General features: G+C 44.3%; 1 protein-coding gene across 4 annotated transcripts in view; it reads left to right on the top strand.

The window, feature by feature from the left end:
* Positions 1-24,325, top strand: part of cdh16 (cadherin 16, KSP-cadherin) — a 33,105-nt gene that overhangs the window by 3,463 nt on the left and 5,317 nt on the right. For 3 of the 4 annotated variants that reach the window (XM_061763673.1, XM_061763691.1, XM_061763683.1), the window contains 10 exons: positions 610-768; positions 961-1,157; positions 4,439-4,564; positions 5,076-5,226; positions 5,964-6,176; positions 7,286-7,362; positions 9,688-9,879; positions 16,059-16,300; positions 16,378-16,508; positions 16,806-17,045. In XM_061763673.1, the coding sequence (XP_061619657.1) occupies positions 610-768; positions 961-1,157; positions 4,439-4,564; positions 5,076-5,226; positions 5,964-6,176; positions 7,286-7,362; positions 9,688-9,879; positions 16,059-16,300; positions 16,378-16,508; positions 16,806-17,045 (1,728 nt within the window). Of the gene's footprint in view, positions 1-207; positions 769-960; positions 1,158-4,438; positions 4,565-5,075; positions 5,227-5,963; positions 6,177-7,285; positions 7,363-9,687; positions 9,880-16,058; positions 16,301-16,377; positions 16,509-16,805; positions 17,046-24,325 lie in introns of those variants that run through there. The other variant, XM_061763701.1, reaches the window with a different exon arrangement.

Genomic DNA, 24,325 nt, shown 5'->3' on the forward strand with positions numbered 1-24,325 from the left:
TTTAGCTGTGATCCATGTGCATGACTCACTGATGACACACTTCAACTAGAACGGCACTTGTTAGAGTGCGTACCTCTGCCAAGGCTTGATTGACTTGTCTGACTTCATCATCATGAAGGTCAAGCCAATGCTGTTCCATTCTAGCCTTGTAGGTGTTGTTCATGCGCACTACAGATTGGGCCCAACTGCCACACACAGGATTTTCGTTTACCATCGACTGAATCTAATGGGCTACTGCCCCATTTGCGCCCAATGCAAGCTGATGATACAAGCAAAAAAAATACAGATAAAGTCAAAATAAATGTGTTAATCCATATCTTGATCAGGACCTTTTGAGAAATTGAATATAAGAGTTATTCCTTGGGTTGCTGCAAAGTTTGTTTGTAATAATTTTTGTAGTTTTTGAGTAATCCTGCCAAATACTAATTTAGAGTACTTTCATGTAAACACTGTATATAATCTGACCTCTCACAATAATTTGCACTTCGTGAAGATAGTTACTTAAATACTTTTCGGATGCAGATTAACTTGCAGATGAAGTTGCTTTTAGTGGCTGTGGTACTGGTGAAAATCTTTTTTGACATTGTACCCACCACTTGTGTCTCTCAGGGATACCCTTCATGCAGGTGGAGGCGCTGGATCGTGATGACCGCAACACTGCCCACGCTGAGCTGCGTTTCCGCCTGATGGAGCAGACACCCAGAATCCCCTCCCCTCAGATGTTCTTCATTGATTCCATCAGTGGAGAGGTTTCCCTTACCGAGGACGGTCAGTCCTCAGAAGTCAGAAATTTCATTTGCATACGTATACGATACTAGCATGTAATGTATGTCCTAACCGTAAACATTATTCATTTCCAATGACTAGCCAAAGTAAGATTAAGATTTACTGTAGATTAAGGTTAAAACACATTTTATGTCTTTTAACACTGACATTGAAATATGCTTGCATCATCACCAGGAGCCTCAACACTGGACCCTGAGATGTGCGGTAGATATAAACTATCAGTGATGGTGAAGGACATGGCTGGGAAATTCAATGCTTTCTTCACCACCGGCATTGTCACTGTTGAAGTGACAGGGAATACTTGGGCATCACCTGACCCCGTACGATTGCAGGAGAATCTTCCAGGCCCCTATCCCATCCCCATCTCCCAGGTAAAACAGTCCAAACTTTCTTCAACACGTATTCTAGCTGATATACTTGAAACAATTGAACCAATCAAACACTGCAATATTCGAGCTATTTGTATCTTCCTAACGTGATCAGCAAACTACACACACTACACAGATTACTTGACACCAGACAGTTTGTGCAGTTCTATTTATAATATCATTCATTCATTCATCTTCTGTACCGTTTATCCTCACTCGGGTTGCGGCTGTGCTGGAGCCTATCCCATCTGACTCTGCCAATCGCAGGGCACATATAAACAAACAACCATTCACACTCATATTCACAGCTAATGACAATTTAGAGTCTTCAATTAGCCTACCGTGTATGTTTTTTGGGGATGTGGGAGGAAACCGGAGTACCCGGAGAAAACCCACGCAGGCACGGGGAGAACATGCAAACTCCACACATATGAGGACGGATTTGAACCCAGATCCTCAGAACTGTGAGGCAGATGTGCTATATAATATCATATTACAATGAAATCAAATGTCAATAACCTGGATGGAGTCAAGTGGCATCACATTGCCGGTTGCTGTTTTTAGGTCCTCGCACCTCTTCCTAAATAACCAAATACTGAATTATTGATGCTGTTCATAGATCTTTTCAGGTTACGTCCTGGCTGAGTCACTTTAACTCAGAATTATCACTTACTTGCCTTTTCTACTACTTGTATACCACTTTGAGTGTTGTTTTTTTAATGCAAAATTAATCTTGCATGCCTGCATGTGTTTTGTCTACTATTCTGTGTGATGTGAAAAAGATAAAGCAATGTGTAAATTGAATTTCTTCTTGATTTATCTTCTTTAAATGAGTAAAATCATTAAATAGGCTCCAATTGCATTCGTCATTCTAGCAGTTTACAGCTTTGTTTTTGTTTTTTGTTCCCTATCACAGTATAGCTAATGGCTGACTCGTGCCTGATGCCACAACTACTGCATTTACAGTATAAAAAATCTTACAAGCTCCTTTATATTTTATTGTGTTGTTACGATACCTATCAATAGTATTTATTATTTTTTAGAATTATCTTATGAGATTGATAACAAAACACACACGCACACACAAAACAGTCATTCAATGGAGTTAAGGTTCTTCCAATATTGCAGCAGGTTTTGAATTCTGTGGTTTGAATGCATGTTTCCAAGAGTCAGTGAGCTCAGCTGGTAGGTCAACATCACAAAACCCTCCCTCCTCCTCCTGCGTTCTGTCTCCACCCCCACACTCGCCCCCCGCCTCTCATCTCTCCTGTTATTACAGCCCCTTCCACCCACTGACAGTGTGTGGATCACAAGTGTAGGCACTTTAGATTTTCATAGGCACAAATAATTGCATCTCATTTAGGTTTGCCAGTCCATCCATCCATCCATTTTCTGAGCCGCTTCTCCTCACTAGGGTCGCGGGCGTGCTGGAGCCTATCCCAGCTGTCATCGGGCAGGAGGCGGGGTACACCCTGAACTGGTTGCCAGCCAATTACAGGGCACATACGAACAAACAACCATTCGCACTCACAGTCATGCCTACGGGCAATTTAGAGTCTCCAATTAATGCATGTTTTTGGGATGTGGGAGGAAACCGGAGTGCCCGGAGAAAACCCACGCAGACACGGGGAGAACATGCAAACTCCACACAGGCGGGGCCGGGGATTGAACCCGGGTCCTCAGAACTGTGAGGCTGACGCTCTAACCAGTCGGCCACCGTGCCGCTGGTTTGCCAGTCATCAGGGTTAATAGTACACGTTCCTTCTTTTTTATACGTAAGTGAACAAGGAAAGTGGCTATATATACAGTATGTACATTACATTTTCCCACTGAAATAAAAACATTGATCATGATAAATATAGAATAAATTGGAAATAGAGTATCCATCCATCCATCCTTCCATTTTCTGAGCCGCTTCTCCTCACTAGGGTCGCGGGCGTGCCGGAGCCTATCCCAGCTATCATCGGGCAGGAGGCGGGGTACACCCTGAACTGGTTGCCAGCTAATCGCAGGGGACATACAAACAAACAACCATTCTGACTCACATTCACACCTACGGGCAATTTAGAGTCTTCAATTAACGTGCATGCTTTTGGGATGTGGGAGGAAACCGGAGTGCCCGGAGACCAGTCTTCCACCATATATATATATATATATATATATATATATATATATATGTTTAGTATATGTTTAGTAGTAGGACTAACCACTCTTATGACATGAAGGTAAACATGTTCAAGGACTTACTGTATGAATTCTTCCGCTGCTTTATTCTCTGTAAATGGACGATGTAGCCATGTCCGCCATCCAGCAACGGGCCTTTTATACTGGTGATAACTTGAGTTTTCATACATGCTTAAATACATTTTCCTCACAATAGTTAGTTGTGATCAAAGTAATATGTGGCTATTATTTTTATCATGAAATCCCGACTGTTTGCATCTATATTTGTGGTTGTGATGGCTTATTTCATTCTGTTACTTAATGCAAGCCTTAAATTTCCTGCCTGAAATTGTGATTGTGGAAAGCAATCAGTAAAAGCACTTGGACTTAGTAATGCAATCTAGTGAGGCATTGAAATGGAAGTGAGGCGTCAATCTCTGTGAATGGTTGAGTCAAAGCGCTTTACTGCATTAAATCACTCATTGCAAATCTTTTTTAAGCAAAATTGATATGCGCCTCTTGACATTTGTCATAGCCACTTAAACTCTCATCAAATCCCAAATGATATTCATAACCACGTGCAGCTCATAAACTCTAGGTGTCCGAGGTTCAGAAACACACTAACACTGAGGGGCACCCAGCTGGGTAATGTTTTGATCCAGTATGTATACAAAAGCATAGCATTTGGGGACTCATCTCCAGAGACAGTGTGACAGTGAGTTGAGGCGATACACATGTGCTGTGTGTGCATTGGCTTCACAAGCCTCCTCTCCTTGTTGGGAGCTGCTGGATTGCAACTGAGAATCTTTCAGCCCCACTGCACAGCACTCCGTCAAGGGCTGTAAAGAAGAACGGAAAATCCCCTCCAGCCTGTATGATTAGTTTTGGCTACACGCTGTTCCACATCATTGTCAGTGCTTTCCGCTGGCTCCTTATCATGTAAACAACTGGTAGCTTCGCCTCATGCATTGCTTGAAGAGTTTACAATAAATATTCACTTTTTATAACATATGCAAAGCATGGTCCTATCTTAATGTGCTGTATATTTTTCAAAGTTGCACAACACAATTCATTTAATTGATTTAACTTCATTTTGAGTGTCAATGTGCATGTTTATCAAGGTGAAATGGAGTGGAAGTCAAGCAGAGTACAGTTTAGAGGGGGAGTTTCCAGAGATGCTCTTCACCGTCAATAGAGAAGGAGTCATTTACCTCAACGCACCTCTGGACAGAGAAACGCAAGACCAGGTCTGTAAATCTGGAAGCTAAACATCTCCAGCACCTAATAATGAATGTTGTGCTTATAATTAATGTTTAAAATATGTAAACAATGTTGTGTAGGTACATGCCACTGTTTACGCGTTGGCAGTAATATCGTGTCAAAGGCTGTGATGTGCCCCAAAGCAGCAGCATTTGAATCTTTACTAAAAAGCTAGTCGCTCTTAAGAATCACTATTTTAAATATTTTTGAAATAAAAAAAACAAACAGAAACACAAATTATCACAATATATTGTCCATTTAGCAATGTTATTTTGGAGCTTTTGAATGCTCTAAGGGCCTACTTGAAGCAAGTCACAAGAAGGAATCATGCCATAGCTTCTATATGACGAAACTGCATTCAACTCTGCACTGTCCACTGGACAGTAACAGTCTATCAAGTTTCTAATTATGACCTCCAAAGTCAGTCGTGAGTTTTTTTATACAGCATATTTAAATTACTTAAATTTTAAATAAGCATTCTTCTCTTTGCTGAGTCAGTTCCTCATCAGCATTGTGGTGGAGCGTCCAGATGGCCGAGAGATTGCCAAGCCGGTGGAGTTACGGGTAATGGTGGGTGACGCCAACGACAACAGACCCACATTTCCACAGGCACAGTACCACACAGTGGTCAAGGAACTGGCAGCTCGAGGTGGGTGACCACTGCTTTCTTATACAGTATAATGAACAAAAAGATTGAGGCTACAACAGTTTTGGCATTTTAAGCATCTTTTTTGACACCATTCTGAAAATATTTTAACTCCAAAATGTTGTTTTGTTTAACAGAAATATCGGCAATACATTGACACTGCGAAAGATGAATCCCCTGTGATATAGCGGGGAATTACTGTGTCTTCTCATAAAAGACACTTGAGACATCATTGTGGTCATTATAGGATTGCTAAAACAACAAACCAAATAGCGGGATATGACAGGATTTTTGCTTTAAATATTTTACAAAGAACATACAGGAAGCTTTTTGTGAAGTTTGCAGAATTGTGTTGTTGCAATGTTGCTCTTCTTGCCCAGTGCATCATCATATAAATAATATAACCTTGTAGAGCATTCAAATGTGTCAGTAGTTGAAAGCGTTTTCTTGGAGCAAATACACACTGTATTTAGTATTCTGAAGAATTAACAAAATAAAAAATACAATCCACATACCTTTGATAAAGACATATAGTTAGAGAAGGATACTGAAAAACATTGTTACTCCCTTGTAAAAACCTTGTAAAAAGCACACATGGTTGTGACACATCAGGTGCTGCAATAAAAGCTTTTTTGGCCAGGCCTTTGCATTTATGATTTCAAGGAAAAGGTACTCTCCCATACCTCTTGCCAAGACTAGTGGCTCAAAACTGACTTGTGTATATTTTACTTTATCCCCAGGAATGGAGATCTTGACAATTCAGGCAGCTGATAATGACGATCCCAAGACGGATAATGTGCGGATCTTCTACCGCTTGGTTGGCCAAATCCCAGAGAGTCCTCGCGCTCTGTTCAGAGTGGATCGGGACTCGGGTGTCATCTCGGTCCAAGCAGACAGCATGGAGGGAACAGCACCGCAGTACACACTCACCATCACTGCTGAGGATGCAAAAGGTGACTGAATAGTTCTTATTTCCAGAAAGGACTGGGTATATTCATCCCCCAAAGAAATGTCATGCACTTTTGTTAGCAATCTTGGATTGGCTGCTACTGAAACTCAGGACATTTCTTGGTTTGACATTCATAATATCCAAAGAATCTGACTTTACATTCTGTGATATTACCTCTCACCTTAGAACCCTCATCACCTTGTGCTGGATGTCGTTCAGCTGATTAAAACATTATCTGATTACTAAGTTAAAAGCTTATTTGAAAATTAAAATGATGTAGAGCGTTTGTTTTTTGTTGTTGTTGTGCCATCTCCATGTACTGTATATCTGTATGTCTATATTATACTGCCCTTGGGTTACCAAGCAGGAGCAGCACAATATTCATTGAATTGAAGCAAAATATGTGGAGAAAACTGTTTAATTCTTTACATTCTATTCAATGATGTCATTTCTGTATATTTGTATGAACTACAATATTATAGACTGCTATTTTTCATTGTTAAAAAAACAATTACAAAAATATTTGTTTTTGGGGAGTTTTGAACAGATTAATTATATTTCCATTCATTTTAAAGGGGAAAGATGATTTGAGATACTGAGTATTTTGAGTATTTTGAATGGTCATGGAACTAATTGAATTTGTATCTCACCAGTTTATTTATTTATAACTCAGGAATACACTAATAATAATGACATCATAAGGATTTTTCTTTGCTTGTTGATTGGGCAAGGGTAAACCACTTTGCTCTGCTGCCTTATAATAAGGCGTGTGGCATCCATGGTTTCACGTCATGATTCAAAAAATTAAAAGACGAAAATATATGCAGTATGTTCACATAAAAATCTCGATAAGTGAAAATGTTTGTGATTCGGAAAAGACAAATACATCACATGACTGCCATCACCGTGCATCAACCTAAAAAATACAATACAATAGCCATGTTAACATTAAAAGATTTGACGATGAACAGGAAGTAAGCATCTGCCGCATGAGTCATGCATGAGGATGAGATGGAGGCAAGATTAGGTACTTGCTGTTCCTTCCTCATCTTTTATTGGTATTCTGGCCTGACCCTGAGTCACCAATAGAAGGTTTACTGATGTCCCTGGCAGGTCTAAACAGTTCATGTACTGTGGTGGTGACGGTGCAAGATGAGAACAACAACCCACCACTCTTCTCCCAACATGAGGTAAGACAAAACACACTACAGTGAACATGTTCATCAATACTTTTGGCAATAAGGGTAACCCAAAAAACCCAGACTAATAGAAGTGGCTCTTTAACTGCAGACCATGACTCTGCAGGTCACTGATCTAATTTTCCTGGCGGGGAACTAAATAAAGCCTGCCCTCTAATCCAAGGCTCATGGAGATGGCAACGTGTTATCTGAGTTTTATTTTGTTCTTTGTATTCTAAGTAGACAGTGCTCTTGTAATTTAATCACATTAGCCTCCTTTGGAGAGAAGTTTCCACTACACTGATGTATTTTTAGAGCAGCCCACCATCATCCCTGCAGGAGAACACCATCATGTTGAAAATAACATCAGAAATTATTTCATAACTGACAGTGTCAATCAAAACAGATCTCATTTGCCTGTCTAGGTAAATCTAACCTTCTGGCCAGTAAGTGTACTTTGTGTCAGACTGATTGATCTGTATTGGGTGACTCCGCCTCTCATCCAATCTCAGCAAAAAAATAGGTTCCTGTGACCCTGCACAGGATAGATGCTGTTAATGATGGATGGCCCAAAGGCCATTAGGCAGAGCCCCCTCACTCCCACCCACATGTGCCATGCAATAGGAAAGAGAAAAGTCATGATGGTTGAGTGATGCGTGGGAGAGCCATCATGCTGTTAAGTCATTCTGTTTTTCTTTCTAGTCTGTAGTAACTCTTTAAGCCTACACAGGCATTAGGAGCAATGAAAGAATGTGATTTAACCCAAAAGGAAAAGTATAACAGCAGGTCGTTAGAAAATCTGCCTGGTTGTGAGGCTCTGGGCTCGAGTCTCAGCACCGATCTTCCTGTGTGGAGTTTGCACACTCGCCCTGTACTTGCATGTTTTTTTTCCCCCTGGTACTCACTCCTCCCCCTTTCCAAAATCTTGCATGGTAAGACTAAATTGCCCAGTGGTGTGAATGTGAGTGTGAATGGGTATTTGCTCATATGTGCCTTGTGATAGGCTGACAATCAGTAAAGGGTGTACCTCACCCTCTCGCCCAACACCAGCTGGGTTATCTGCTGCTCACCTGCAAGGCTGATGAAGACAACAAATGGACGGATAGATGGAAAGTGAAAAGAACCAAAATGAATCTTTCTTCAAATGCATGGATAGATAAAATATGTGTTGGTGTCACACTATATTTACCCATGAAGTCCCAATTCTACAGTATGCCACTGCAGATCGCCACACACTAACAGCGAGGTGGAAAATGCTCTTGAGTAGGTCACGCCTGAGCAGTGTAGCATTTTCCATAGCCTTGTGAAGGCAACGCCAGGCTGATGTGGGAGGTGAGTGGTGACAGGGCTGGGTTCAGCGACCCTGCAGCTGGGGCAGCCAGATCAGAGGCATTCTGCTTCACTAAAGGACATTAGTGAGTGGCAGATTAAAAAGGCAGTCTAAACTGCTGTGTTAATAAAGGTTAGCCAACACCAACAGGGCAACAGGCCACAATACCGGGTGGGCCAATGTAGGTATTGACTTATTTTAGATTCAGAAAGACCGTGGCTCCTAAAGTAGAATTGGAGAGGTACAGAAGGAAGAAACGAAAACCGAAAAGTAGTTTTAAGCAAAGGAAGAAAAAATGGAAAATGAAAGGTGGGTCTGAGGGAAGATGGGAAGGAAGGAACGGTGGAAGAAAGGACGGTAGGACGGAAGGAAGAAGGTCAAGACAGAAAGCGGTAAAAAGCAGGTCTGAGGTGCAAGAAAGGAAAGCAGAAAAACAGGTTTAAGTAATGGAAGGCAGGAGGTAAGGATGCACTGATAAAAAAAAAACACAGGTGTGATGGAAAGCAGCAAAGAGAGGAAATATGTAAGGATGCGTGATTAAAAAGTAGGTCTGGGGGAATAAAGAAAAGAAAAATGAAAGGTTGAAAGGAAGGAGGGCAGAGAAGTGGTCAGAAAGGATGGAGGGAATGTAGGAACAAAGGAAGGAAGGCAGAAAAGTAGGTTTTAGTGCAAGAAGAGGCGAAAGTAAGGATTCTGGAATAAAAAGTAACTGAGAGGAGTCAGTATGGAACGATGCCAGGAAATTAACTGTAAATGAAATTAAACAAAAAACACTTTACTTGATATAAGACCTGAGAGAGGCCTGGCTCAGTTAATCTCAAAGGCGTTTGATGGGTTCAGGTCCTAAACTGTTCCCACAAAAGCTAGAAGCATAGAATTGTCCAAAACTGATCAAGATTATGAGCTCATTTTGACTTGTGTTGAGGAAAATGTCACTGAATAATACTTAGATCTAGTAAACTCTGCTTTTTATATACAGTAATGCATTTTCTGCACTTCCCCGGCAGTATGGACCTTTCCACATTCCCGAGGACGCTCCGGTGGGCACCACAGTAGCAGCTGTACTGGCGGGGGATGCGGATGTTCGAGGTGGAGACAGCTGGCAAGTGAACTATCGTTTAGAGTCTGGAAACGAGGAAGAGGTCTTCTCATTACTTACAGACAGGCAGACCAATGAGGTTTCACTTGTCCTTTCAAAGGTAAACAGTCCTAAAACCTATCTTCTTCTTTGCCTTTATCTCTTCCTTCAAGCACATCGATATTAAAGTTTACATAAAACATGGATTCCAATCAATAATATTTAAAATTGATTCTCATAATGGATTTATTTCTTTATTATTTATGATTCTTCTGATGACATAGTCTAGTCTAATGCGCTATTTCCACATCAAATCTAAAAGAAAACATGGTTTCCTTTTGGCAAGAAAACCCCAAATTCTAGGTCTGGTACAAAATTAGTTCAATAGTTAGTTTGTTATCACCACACCCTAGTATGGTCGCTCAGGATAATCTTTCAGAAATGTCTGCGAATCAAATTTGACCTGATTATCAGTATGTGTGTATCTCACTTACGGTAAATCCCGTTGACAATGGAATCTTTTAGCCCAGTAATCTCTCCTGTCCCCGCGGCACATCACGTCGGGCCTGGATTATGTAATCCAACAGGGTGTTTTTGGCAACAACCTTCCTATGGTAGCTGTTAAATGGGTTTGAACTGTACAGAAATAAATGTCTAAAAGCCCAACTTTCGTTATTTTTTAATGTGATATCAAACAACTGATTTGTTTTGGTTTCATAGGTTAAGGATTTGATTTTGGCATATCCAATTGTTTTCAAAGCATTTTAACAATGATGTGGATAGAGACATTTTAAAATGTTATTTGTTAATTGAAATTTACTAAAAATACAAGTAGAGGCCCAGTGGAAAAAGATGCGCTCTCAAAACTAACTTTAATTTATTGCATCACCGTGTGAGTTCATTGCCGGAAGGCAGACAGATTTCATTACTCGAAATCACATTGTTCACAGCCAGAGAAAATAATTAGATTGTATGTGCAGAGAATAATGACAGTTAAGCACACAGGCTATAGGGCCGGAGTTTGAGAATGAGGGGTGAGCTGAATATGAATCTAAAATAATTTGGTTGACATGGAAATTAATACAACACTTCAGATGACTCTTAATAATGAAATCAGCTGTGGAAATGGTTCAATTGCATTTGTAGATGTCTGTCCGTATACCACTTGCACTGGGCTGACATATAGAGACAACCATTCTCCCTTATATTCACACTTGTTCACACTTCACACTGGCAACGAACCAAACGTACATGGTTTGGGACTGTTGGGAGGAAGATGTATTGCTTGGAGAGAACCCACACAAGCATAAATGGAACATGCAAGAGCTACACAAGAGGACATTTCATATGGCAATGCGACAAACAGCTAACAAAAATGTTTCTTTGTTGTTGTTTTGTCACTTTGTTCAGTATACTCACAATGCACGTATCTGTTAGTAATGAGGGACTTTGAAAAAACATTGCCTGACATTCAGTATATAGTTTTGACGTCAAGTATAATCCATTGTGGACAGGAGTCACTTAGATGACTGTATTCACAAGATAGTGGTGCACATGTTCTGATGTGCTGATGCACAATGAGTAGTTTGATGCGTCACTTCCAGTCAGTGGCAGTTACCCATACGTCCCCCGCCAAAGGTCTGTTTTCTCTCTCCCTGGCAACAGAGACGCACTGAGCGCGAGCAGCCTGATGTCAGACAGCAGTTTGATAATGTCTTGTTTCATACTGCTCCTCTGGGTGATAGTATGCATGTTGTGCGCAGATCTGAGTAGAGTAGTCAAATATTGTACTCAGGTAAAAGCACTCCTAACCTTACATTAATATGACTCAAGTAAAAGTAAAAAGTAGTCCTCCAAATATTTACTTAAGAATACGAATGTACTGAGTGGAAGAAAAAAACTTCTCAAGCGTAACTGGTGAGTAAATTCTGATTTAAAAAAAATAGAGCATGAATGTATGCGATTGGCTGGCAACCAGTTCAGGGTGTACCCCGCCTCCTGCCCGATGATAGCTGGGATAGGCTGCAGCACGCCCGCAACCCAAGTGAGAAGAAGCGGCTCAGAAAATGGATGGCTGGATGGATAGAGCATGAATGTCAAATAAAATCAAGAATAATAGTCCACACACACCTGCCACCATTTCGACTTTTAAGTGCAAAGACACCAACAACACATGCTTGGGCCCGACAGAAACATTATTTGCTTTATTCACTTAAATGACTGAATGAAGAAGCTATTTTCTGAACAGACTTATATATCCATCCATCCATCCATTTTCAACACCGCTTATCATGGTTAGGGTCGCGGGAGCCTATCCCAGCTGACTTCGAGCGAAAAGGCGGACTACACCCTGAACTGGTCGCCAGTCAGTCGCAGGGCACATATAGACACGGACACCCGTTCGCACACACACATTCACACCGTCACTGATTGGGAACTGAACCCCCGCTGCCCGCACCAAAGTCAGGCGAGTGTGTGTATATATATGTATATCCTATTTGTCTGGTGAAGGACCAGACAAAGCACAGCTCCAATAACCCCTATGATGACAAACATTTCAGGAAGACGTTTTCCCTTGCCCGGATGTGGGTCACCGGGGTCCCCCTCTGGAGCCAGGCCTGGAAGTGGGGCTCGAAGGCGAGCACCCATGGGGCCCGGCCGGGCACAGGCAGAAAGGGTAACGTGGGTCCCCCTTTCCATGGGCTCACCACCTGTGGGAGGGGCCATAGGGGTCGGGTGCAGTGCGAGCTGGCGGTGGCTGAAGGCAGGGACCTTGGCGATCCGATCCCCGGTGATAGAAGCTGGCTCTAGTACGTGGAATGTCACCTCTCTGGCAGGGAAGGAGCCCGAGCTGGTGTGTGAGGTTAAGAAGTTCCGACTAGATATAGTCGGGCCTGCCTCCACACACAGCTTGGGAGCTATCAACTGATCACCACCTGGTGGTGAGTGGGCTCCGATGGTGGGGGAAGATGCCGTTCCGACCTGGCAGGCCCAAACGTACTGTGATGGTCTGCTGGGAACGTCTGGCAGAATCCCCTATCAGAAGAAGTTTCAACTTCCACCTCCGCCAGAACTTCACCCACGTCTCGGGGAAGGCGGAGGACATTGAGTCCGAGTGGACCATGTTCCGCGCCTCTATTGCCGAGGCAGCCGACCGGAGCTGTGGCCGTAAGGCAGTCGGTGCCTGTCGTGGCGGAAATCCCCGAACCCATTGGTGGACACCAACGGTGAGGAATGCCGTCAAGCTGAAGGAGTCCTATCGGGCCTTTTTGGCCTGTGGGACTCCTGAGGCAGCTGATGGGTACCGGCTGGCCAAGCGGAATGCAGCTTTGGTAGTCGCTGAGGCAAAAACCAGGGCATGGGAGGAGTTCGGTGAGGCCATGGAAAAAGACTTCCGGATGGCTTCGAGGAAATTCTGGCGTCTCAGGAGGGGAAAGCAGTGCACCACCAACACTGTGTATAGTGGGGATGGGGCACTGCTGACCTCGACTCGGGACGTTGTGAGTTGGTGGGGAGAATACTTCGAAGACCTCCTCAAGTCCACTGACACACCTTCCCATGAGGAAGCAGAGTCTGGGTTCTCTGAGGCGGGCTCTCCTATCTCTGGGGTTGAGGTCACCGAGGTAGTTAAAAAGCTCCTTGGTGGCAAGGCCCCGGGGGTGGATGAGATTCGCCCGGAGTTTCTAAAGGCTCTGGATGTTGTGCGGCTGTCCTGGTTGACAGGTCTCTCAACATCGCGCGGACTCGGGAATGCCTCTGGATTGGCAAACTGGGGTGGTGGTCCCCCTTTTTAAGAAGGAGACCAACTCCTTCCAAAGCGCGTAGTGTTCCAACTACAGGGGGATCACACTCCTCAGCCTCCCTGGTTAGGTCTATTCAGGGGTGCTGGAGAGGAGGGTCTGTCGGGAAGCTGAATCTCAGATTCAGGAGGAGGAGTGTGGTTTTCGTCCTGGCCGTGGAACAGTGGACCAGCTCTACACGCTCGGCAGGGTCCTCGAGGGTGCATGGGAGTTCGCCCAACCAGTCTACATGTGTTTTGTGGACTTGGAAAAGGCGTTCGACCGTGTCCCTCGGGGAGTCCTGTGAGGGGTGCTTCGGGAGTATGGGGTACCTAACCCCCTGATACGGGCTGTTCGGTCCCTGTACGACCAGTGTCAGAGCTTGGTCCGCATTGCCGGCAGTTAGTCGGACTCGTTTCCAGTGAGGGTTGGACTCCGCCAAGGATGCCCTTTGTCACCGATTCTGTTCATAACTTTTATGCACAGAATTTCTAGGCTCAGCCGAGGCGTAGAGGGGGTCCGGTTTGGTGGCCTCAGAATTGCATCTCTGCTTTTTGCAGATGATGTGGTTGTGTTCGTTTCATCAAGCCGTGATCACCAAGTCTCATTGGAGCGGTTCGCGGCTGGAATGAGAATCAGCATCTCCAAATCTGAGACCATGGTCCTCAGTCGGAAAAGAGTGGAGTGCCCTCTCCGGGTCAGGGATGAGATCCTGCCCCAAGTGGAGGAGTTCAAGTATCAAGTAGTATAAACTGTAGAAAATGGATGGAGATATATATATATATATATATTGTGGGTGGCACGGTGGCCGTCTGGTTAGAGCGTCAGCCTCACAGTTCTGAGGACCAGGGTTCAATCCCCGGTCCCCCCTGTGTGGAGTTTGCATGTTCTCCCAATGCCTGCGTGGGTTTTCTCTGGGCACTCCGAAAAACATGCATTCATTGGAGATTCTAAATTGCCCGTAGGTGTGAATGTGAGTGCGGATGGTTGTTTGTTTGTATGTGCCCTGCGATTGGCTGGCCCACGACCCTAGTGAGGAGAAGTGGCTCAGAAAATGGATGGATGGATGGATATATAGTGTGTGTGTGTGTGTGTGTTTGTGCGAGTGCGTGTACATAGGTGTGTGTGTGTGTGAGAGAGAGAGAGAGAGATATTACAGCATGGCACGTATCCTCAAGAAGCATGATTTACAGTGACTTATGATCGTAAAATAGGGCTAATGTTGCCAGATGCACTGCCAAAACAACAAACATCTGCAACTTGGTGTTTTCTCAAGTTATAAATGGGCTGAAATATCCAAGTTTGGCCAGACGCAAGACAACACTGCATCATATAGCTGTTGTTTTTCGGAGTCTGTAAACACTCACGCGGCGTTTTTTTTTTTTTTTTTTTTTAATCATTCATATTGATTGGCCCGCGAAGGCTTCGTATGCAGTCATGTGACTGCCTTGCTGTCTGATCGATGGATTGGAGTCAAATGACACTAGTGATTACATTGGATTGACCCTATGCGGAAGTCAAAGATCAAGTCTAAAAATAGATTGCACACGCAATAATGGATAAATAAAAGTAGCGAGTGGCATGTCGTTGTAATGGGGTAAAAGTATCGATTCTTCACATAAATGCTACTCTGACAGGTGCAATTTATCAAAAATGTTACTTGAGTAAATGTAATGGAGTAAATGAAGTGCATTACTACCCCGCTATGCTTGTGAGTGAGCTAGCTGGGTCTCATCACCCCTTCCAATCCTTTCCTTTCCTCTCCATCCTTTTTGACGTCCCTTCACTTGTGTGCCTCTGGTGCACCTCTCCTTATGGCACTCGGAAATATGTTTGGCCTTTTCTTACTTTTATGCCCCACACCTGCTGTTGACTTCCCATAACATTTTAGAAATATTTTTGATATGTTTTTTTCACTTTCGTGACACTGGTACACTTTACCAATTTACTCCCATTTGAAAACTTTTTCTTTTTTTTTTAACCTGCTATTGTCTTTCAGAGTAGCACTCAGAAATATTTTGGCTTCTTGTCACCACGTCCTGGTACACCTCCTATCATAGCACTCTGAAATATATTATTGCTTTTTCACACTTTTGTGCCCCTGGCCCCTTTCTTTGTGCCCCTTGGCTCCTTTTGTGTCCCTGTGACTCCTCCACGTGACTGAAGTAACTTGCTAAGGTCGTTGGTGTAGTGAGTTTATTTTTCCCCCTTAAGAAATGTAATTCTCCTTTTAAACAAATGGGAAGTAAATTTGAGCTCCAGGCATGTGATATCCTCTGCAGTGTCCAACGCATCCACTTTTGTGATCTTAATTTTGAGTAACAAACAATTTGTGTTGAACAAGTTACAAACCAACTTGTGGTGTGAAAAGGGGGGGGGGGGTTGCATTGGTACCCCCTCCCTCCAGGGTACCGATTTTCGACGGGCATCAAAAATTAATTCGGTCCTGGGCGACGAGTGAGTTTTGCACACCACTGCGAATAACTCAACTGAATGTTGTGCTTTCCCTCTGTTTGGGCAGGTTATAGACTTTGAGCGTGAGAGCGAGTACATCCTCGTTCTAAGTGCCCAGAACCCAGTCGCTCTGGTCCGGGGCCGCTATGGTCCTTCATCAACGGGAACTGTATCAATCTATGTTGATGATGTAAATGAAGGTCCAGTTCTATCTCAAAGTCATTATGAGGTGACCGTCAGAGAGGGTGAAGAACCCGGGCGGGTTATTGCCACAATCAGAGGCTATGACCCTGATTCTCACCCAATTAGGTAAATCTCACTCTCACCATTCTGGCACAATTATCCTCATTGTAGCTCCACAGAGATGCATGTGTTTTTCGTTCTAGATATTCTCTTCAGGGGGACACCAAGAAGTACTTTTCAATTGGGAAATATTCAGGTGAGCTGAAAACTGTGCAAGCATTGGACAGAGAGGAGAACAGCACATACACAATGGAGGTTATTGCAGTGGATGGACGTAAGTTGGATTTCATTATTAGTCATTACTGCACCACAATGCATTGATTGATTTACCAAATAATGAATATATAAAAATGATAAATGAGCACTGAGAGCACAGACCATTTTCTAAGGCAGAACATTCTTGATTTACAGTAGATTTTCACCAAGCAATTCACCTTCACAGATATAGGGCATACATACATTGTTCCGTGCACCGTTGATTAATGCCTTTAAGAGATAAAATAGCATGTTAATTGTTTCAAATCTAGAGTACTTATGTCATGATTTTTTTATTTCTTTTTTTTTTTTCAAGGAAACTCCTCCTTATCTGCGTCAACCTTGGTCACGGTACAAATTTTGGATGTGAATGACAACAGTCCAGTGTTGGTGGGTGACTATTCCTGGAAGTACCTGTGTACACCTCGCTGGGAAGACCAAGCACTGGTGCTGGCCTCACGGGACAGTGATGGCCCACAGCATGGAGGAAGACTCAACTTCTCGCTGAGGAGTGATGCCACAGTCCGACGCAACTGGAAGCTCACTCCCATCAATGGTGAGGTGCACTGGACATAACTATGGCATCCCATGATTACCTTACAGTGAGAACACAATGAAATAGAAAACAAAAAGCATAAGCCCCTTTTTTTGGAGGGTAGAAATTCAAATTTTAATATCTCACACACAAAAGCTAGATATAAACACTGTACAAGCATAATCCTATGGACATGCATAAACAGAAAACTGGAACTTTTGTCTCTGACCTTTCCATCCACCCATCCATTTTCCGTACCGCTTCTCCTCACTCGGGTCGCGGGGCGTGCTGGAGCAGCTATCATCGGGCAGGAGGCAGGGTAAAACCTGAACTGGTTGCCAGCCAATCGCAGGGCACATACAAACAACCATTTGCACTCACATTCACACCTATGGGCAATTTAGAGTTGTCAATTAACCTACCATGCATGTTTTTGGGATGTGGGAGGAAATCGGAGTGCCCGGAGAAAACCCACGCAGGCACAGGGAGAACAAGCAAACTCCACATAGGCGGGGCGGGGATTGAACCCCCGGTCCTCAGAACTGTGAGGCTGATGCTCTAACCAGTCATCCACTGTGCCGCCTCTCTGACCTTTCATGTTCTCAAAATAGCCAATTGGTGTGAAAATAGTGTGAAAGGTCGTCTATAGTATGTCCACTGTGTGTGATTGGCAAACAGTCCAGCGCATCACAGCCTTTTCCAATTACGGTTAGGAAACTAAACACCCACAAAATAATGTAATTATATTCTCCCAGAGGAAACCAAGGTGATATTATGTCCATCCATTTCTGGCTGTGGCGTTCTCTTTTTGTTCACAACACAGGTCACAGTTTTATTTAGATCATGTTGTATGACAGTAACAGTACTTGTGATCTCAACATGGACCGAAATGCAATCTCTTCCTTTAGTTTTGATAATGTTACTATATTTTTTTCTTTTTGAAGACACTGGTGACAGTATTCTGACAGACTGGTGACAGTATTGTGCCTTACAGGCAGAGCCTTTTCTCTGTAAGTGAGGTAGCAGGCATTGACTGGTTTGAAAGGCTGAGGGGGACATATGTTGGGTCTCTGGAGTACCTGCTCACTCATGAACTAAATATTGTATTTGTTGCCTGTTTCTGTGATGTCACAATTCAGCAAACTTATAAAAAGCATTTCACCCATATGTTATTAAGCTATCCGGGGACTCTTTTAAATGGTGAAAAAGCGCATATTTTGTCTCCTTCAAGGTAAACAAAAATTTCTAAAAGATAAAGAATTAAATATGCATCAAAGTAGCTCTGGTGACATTATAACTGTCGGTCATAAAAATATAAAAATTCAGCCAATTCTTCTATCCATCAGAGGTGCATTTTGTCACCGTTTTTTAGTTGGCAGATGTATGATAATGCACAAAACAAAGAAACTGTAGAAACATAATGATGTATGGTGTTGCTGTGATAAAGCTTATAAAATGCACCTTTGCATGAGAAAATCGACATTCTATCCCCTTTTTATTACATTAACCTATTAAAATGAATATTATTCTGAGCAGATTATTCTTCTTTTCCTTTCGGCTTGTCCCGTTAGGGGTCGCCACAGCGTGTCATCCTTGCCTGCCTAAGCCTATCTCCTGCATCATCCTCTCTAACACCAACTGCCCTCATGTCTTCCCTCACAACATCCATCAACCTTCTCTTTGGTCTTCCTCTAGCTCTCTTGCCTGGCAGCTCCATCCTCATCATCCTTCTACCAATATACTCATTCTCTCTCCTCTGGACATGTCCAAACCATCGAAGTCTGCTCTCTCTAACTTTTTCTCCAAAACATCTCCCTCTGATGAGGTCATTTCTAATTTTTCAAACCTGGTCACTCCTAGAGCGAACCTCAGCATCTTCATTTCCGCCACCTCCAGCTCTGCTTCCTGTTGTCTCTTCAGTGCCACTGTCTCTAATCCGTACATCATGGCTGGCCTCACCACTGTTGTATAAACATTGCCCTTCATCCTAGCAGAGACTCTTCTGTCACATAACACACCTGACACCTTCCTGCACCCGTTCCAACCTGCTTGAACCCGTTTCTTCACTTCTTGACCACACTCACCATTGCTCTGGACGGTTGACCCCAAGTATTTAAAGTCCTCCACCCTTGCTATCTCTTCTCCCTGTAGCCTCACTCTTCCCCCACCACCCCTCTCATTCATGCACATATATTCTGTCTTACTTCGGCTAATCTTCATTCCTCTGCTTCCCAGTGCATGCCTCCATCTTTCTAACTGGTCCTCCAGCTGCTCCCTGCTTTCACTCCAGATCACAATGTCATCAGCAAACATCATGGTCCACGGGGATTCCAGTCTAACCTCATCTGTCAGCCTATCCATCACCACTGCAAAAAGGAAGGGGCTCATCCCTGATCCCTGATGCAGTCCCACGTCCACCTTAAATTCGTCTGTCACACCTACAGCACACCACACCGCTGTTCTGCTGCCCTCGTACATGTCCTGTATTATTCTAACATCTCTGCCACGCCAGACGTCCGCATGCAGTACCACAGTTCCTCTCTGGGTACTCTGTCATAGGCTTTCTCTAGATCAGAATCAGAATCAGAATCAGAATCATCTTTATTTGCCAAGTATGTCCAAAACACACAAGGAATTTGTCTCCGGTAGTTGGAGCCGCTCTAGTACAACAGACAGTCAATTTACAGAACACTTTGGAGACATAAAGACATTGACAAAAAACAACAACAAACAACAATTGTGCAAAAAGATGCAGAGTCCTCAGTTCGAATGGCTAATGACGCAATAGTCTGGTGCAATGACCATTGTGCAAAGGGCACTGAGACTTCAAGGAGTGTATGCGGTTTAAAGTGACGAGTACTGCGATAATCTGGGACAATGGTTGTGCAAATGTTACAGATACTCCTCAATCAGTGTGCAAATGAAGCAGATACTACTCTGGCATGAGTGGCCACTATATGCAAATAGCGCAGCACGGCGAGACAACTACAGTGAGTGCACGAGTAATACATAATACAGAATACAGAAATGTGACAACGAACTCAAGTCAAAAAATTGCCAGCTTGTTGTAATGGAATTGTAAGTTAGCTGTTCAAGAAGTTGATTGCAAGAGGGAAGAAGCTGTTGGAATGTCTACTAGTTCTAGTTTGCATTGATCGGTAGCGCCTACCTGAGGGAAGGAGCTGGAAGAGCTGGTGACCGGGGTGGGGAGGGTCCGAGAGGATTTTGCACGCCCTTGTCTTAGTTCTGGCAGCGTGCAAGTCCTCAAGGGTGGGTAGGGGGGTACCGACAATCCTTTCAGCAGTTTTGATTGTCCGTTGCAGTCGGAGTTTGTCCTTTTTTGTAGCAGCACCAAACCAGACTGTGATGGAAGAACACAGGACTGATTCGATGACCGCTGTGTAGAACTGTCTCAGCAGCTCCGGTGGCAGGCCATGCTTTCTCAGAAGCCGCAGGAAGTACATCCTCTGCTGGGCCTTTTTGAGGACGGAGTTGATGTTGGTCGCCCACTTCAGGTCCTGGGAGATTGTAATTCCCAGGAACTTGAAGGTCTCGACGGTTGACACAAGGCAGCTGGACAGCGTGAGGGGCAGCTGTGGCGAAGGATGCCTCCTGAAGTCCACGATCATCTCTACAGTCTTGAGCGTGTTCAGCTCCAGGTTGTGTCGGCCGCACCACAGCTCCAGCCGCTCCGCTTCCTGTCGATATGCAGACTCGTCGCCGTCCTTGATGAGGCCGATGACAGTGGTGTCATCTGCAAACTTCAGGAGTTTGACAGTCGGGTTCGCTGAGGTGCAGTCGTTCGTGTAGAGAGAGAAGAGCAGCGGAGAGAGGACACAACCTTGGGGCGCCCCAGTGCTGATGCTGCGTGTGGATGAGGTGGCCTCCCCCAGCCTGACCTGCTGTGTCCTGCCCGTCAGAAAGCTGTAGATCCACTGGCAGATGGCAGGTGAGACGCTGAGCTGGAGAAGCTTGGATGAAAGGAGTTCAGGGATGATGGTGTTGAACGCTGAGCTGAAGTCCACGAACAGGATCCTCGCGTAGGTCCCTGCACTGTCGAGGTGTTCTAGGATGAAGTGCAGTCCCATGTTGACTGCATCATCCGCAGATCTGTTCGCTTGGTAGGCAAACTGCAGGGGGTCCAGCAGGGGACCTGTGACACTCTTGAGGTGGTCCAGCACAAGACGTTCAAAGGACTTCATGACCACAGATGTCAAAGCGACAGGCCTGTAGTCATTCAGACCCGAGATTGCAGGTTTCTTGGGGACTGGGATGATGGTGGAGCGTTTGAAGCAGGATGGAACTTCGCACATTTCCAGTGATCTGTTGAAGATCTGAGTGAAGACTGGCGCGAGCTGGTCCGCGCAGACTTTGAGGCAGGATGGAGACACGTGGTCCGGGCCTGCCGCTTTGTTAATCTTTTGTTGTTTGAAGATGCGTCTCACATCCTGTTCATGGATGGTTAACGCAGAGGTCAGAGGTGTGATTGTGGTCGCGGGTGGGGCCGGGTTGGTGTGTGGTGTGAAACTGTCCTTTTCAAATCTGCAGTAGAAGGTATTCAAGTCGTTGGCTAGTGTGCTATTGTTCTCAGCTTGGGGGGATCGTCGCTTGTAATTAGTCAGCGACTGGAATGCATGCCAGACTGATTTAGAGTCGTTTGCGCTAAACTGTTTTTCCAACTTTGCTGTATAGATCCTCTTTGCAATGTTAATTTCTTTGGTCAGCTGGTTTCTAGCTCGATTATACAGGGCCCTGTCCCCGCTCTGATATGCGTCCTCCTTAGCTTGGCGAAGCTGCTTAAGTTTAGCAGTGAACCACGGCTTATTGTTGTTGAATGTGCGAAATGATTTTGTTGGAACACAGACCTCTTCACAGAAACTGATATAGGATGTGACAGTGTCCGTATATTCATCCAGGCTGCCAGCTGAATTTTCAAAGACACTCCAGTCTGTGCAGTCTAAGCAGCTTTGAAGTTCCATCTTGGCTTCATTTGTCCACTTTTTGACTGTTTTCACTGTAGGCTTCGCACATTTAAGTTCTTGCCTGTACGTCGGTATTAAGTGAATTAAGCAGTGATCAGACGAGCCCAAGGCTGCACGAGGTATAGCACGGTATGCGTTTTTTACCGTGGTGTAGCAGTGGTCTAAAGTATTATTTTCCCTGGTAGGACAGTCGATGTGCTGCTTGTATTTAGGGAGTTCGTGGTTGAGTTTAGCTTTGTTAAAGTCCCCGAGAATAATGAGGGGTGAGTCGGGGTGTTTTTTTTCAATTTCGTTGACTTGATCGGCGAGCGTTAGCAATGCGGCGTTCGTGTTAGCTTGAGGCGGAATATAGACGGCAGCGAGAATGAATGATGCGAACTCACGTGGCGAGTAGAATGGTTTACAGTTTACGAATAGCGACTCCAAATGCGGGCTGCAGTGTGTGCTGATCACCGTGACGTCCGTACACCATTTTTCGTTGATATAGAGGCATATCCCGCCGCCCTTTGTTTTCCCCGATGATTCCATGTCGCGGTCCGCTCGATGAATGTGGAAACCGGGATCTACAAAGTCACAATGTAGCTCCTTCTGACCTTCTCTGTACTTTTCAATCAACATCCTCAAGGCAAATAATGCATCTGTGGTACTCTTTCTAGGCGTGAAACCATACTGTTGCTCGCAAAATACTCACTTCTGTCCTGAGTTTAGCCTCCACTACTCTTTCCCATAACTTCATTGTGTGGCTCATCAACTTTATTCCACTATAGTTCCCACAGCTCTGCACATCACCCTTGTTCTTAAAAATGGGCACCAGAACACTTTTCCTACATTCCTCAGGCATCTTCTCACATGCTAGAATTGTATTGAACAAGCTGGTCAAAAACTCCACAGCCACCTCTCCTAGATGCTTCCATACCTCCACAGAAATGTCATCACGACCAACTGCCTTTCCATTTTTCATCCTCTTTAATGCCTTTCTAACTTCCCCCTTACTAATCATTGCCACTTCGTGGTCCACCATACTTGCCGCTTCTACTCTCCCTTCTCTCTCATTTTCCTCATTCATTATCTCACTTCTGTCCTGAGTTTAGCCTCCACTACTCTTTCCCATAACTTCATTGTGTGGCTCATCAACTTTATTCCACTATAGTTCCCACAGCTCTGCACATCACCCTTGTTCTTAAAAATGGGCACCAGAACACTTTTCCTACATTCCTCAGGCATCTTCTCACATGCTAGAATTGTATTGAACAAGCTGGTCAAAAACTCCACAGCCACCTCTCCTAGATGCTTCCATACCTCCACAGAAATGTCATCATGACCAACTGCCTTTCCATTTTTCATCCTCTTTAATGCCTTTCTAACTTCCCCCTTACTAATCATTGCCACTTCGTGGTCCACCATACTTGCCGCTTCTACTCTCCCTTCTCTCTCATTTTCCTCATTCATTATCTCCTCGAAGTATTCTTTTCATCTAGCTAGCACACTGCTGGCACCAGTCAACATATTTCCATCTCTATCCTTAATCACCCTAACCTGCTGCACATCCTTACCATCTCTATCCCTCTGTCTGGCCAGCCTGTATAGATCCTTTTCTCCTTCTTTAGTGTCCAACCTGTCATACATGTCATCATATGCCTCTTGTTTGGCCTTTGCCACTTCTACATTTGCCCTGTGGCGCATCTCAATGTATTCCTTTAGCCTCTCCTCGGTCCTCTCAGTGTCCCACTTCTTCTTAGCTAACCCTTTTCCTTATATGATTTCCTGTACTGTGAGGTTCCACACCAAGTCTCCTTCTCTCCTTTCCTGCCTGCCTCTCTGATCAACTTGGCTGCAGAGGTCCAGTCTTCTGGAAGCTCCTCCTGTCCACCATGAGCCTGTCTCCCCTCTTCCCAAAAAGCTGCACAACACTCGTCCTGTCTCAGCTTCCACCACATGGTTCTCTTCTCTGCCTTTGTCTTCCTAATCTTCCTCCCCACCACCAGAGTCATCTTACACACCACCATCCTATGCTGTCTAGCCACTCTCTCCCCTACCACTACCTTACAGTTGGGAACCTCCTTCAGATTACATCGTCTGCACAAGATGTAATCCACCTGCGTACGTCTACCTCCGCTCTTGTAGGACACCCTATGTTCGTGCCTCTTCTGGAAAAAAGTGTTCACTACAGCCATTTGCATCCTTGTTGCAAAGTCTACCACCATCTGTCCCTCCAAGTTCCTTTCCTGGATGCCGTACTTACCCATCACTTCTTCATCACCCCTATTTCCTTCACCAACATGTCCATTACAATCTGCACCAATTACGACTCTCTCTCTG

This window comes from Phyllopteryx taeniolatus, chromosome 2 (assembly GCF_024500385.1).
Source record: "Phyllopteryx taeniolatus isolate TA_2022b chromosome 2, UOR_Ptae_1.2, whole genome shotgun sequence".
NCBI classification, from domain to species: Eukaryota; Metazoa; Chordata; class Actinopteri; order Syngnathiformes; family Syngnathidae; genus Phyllopteryx; species Phyllopteryx taeniolatus.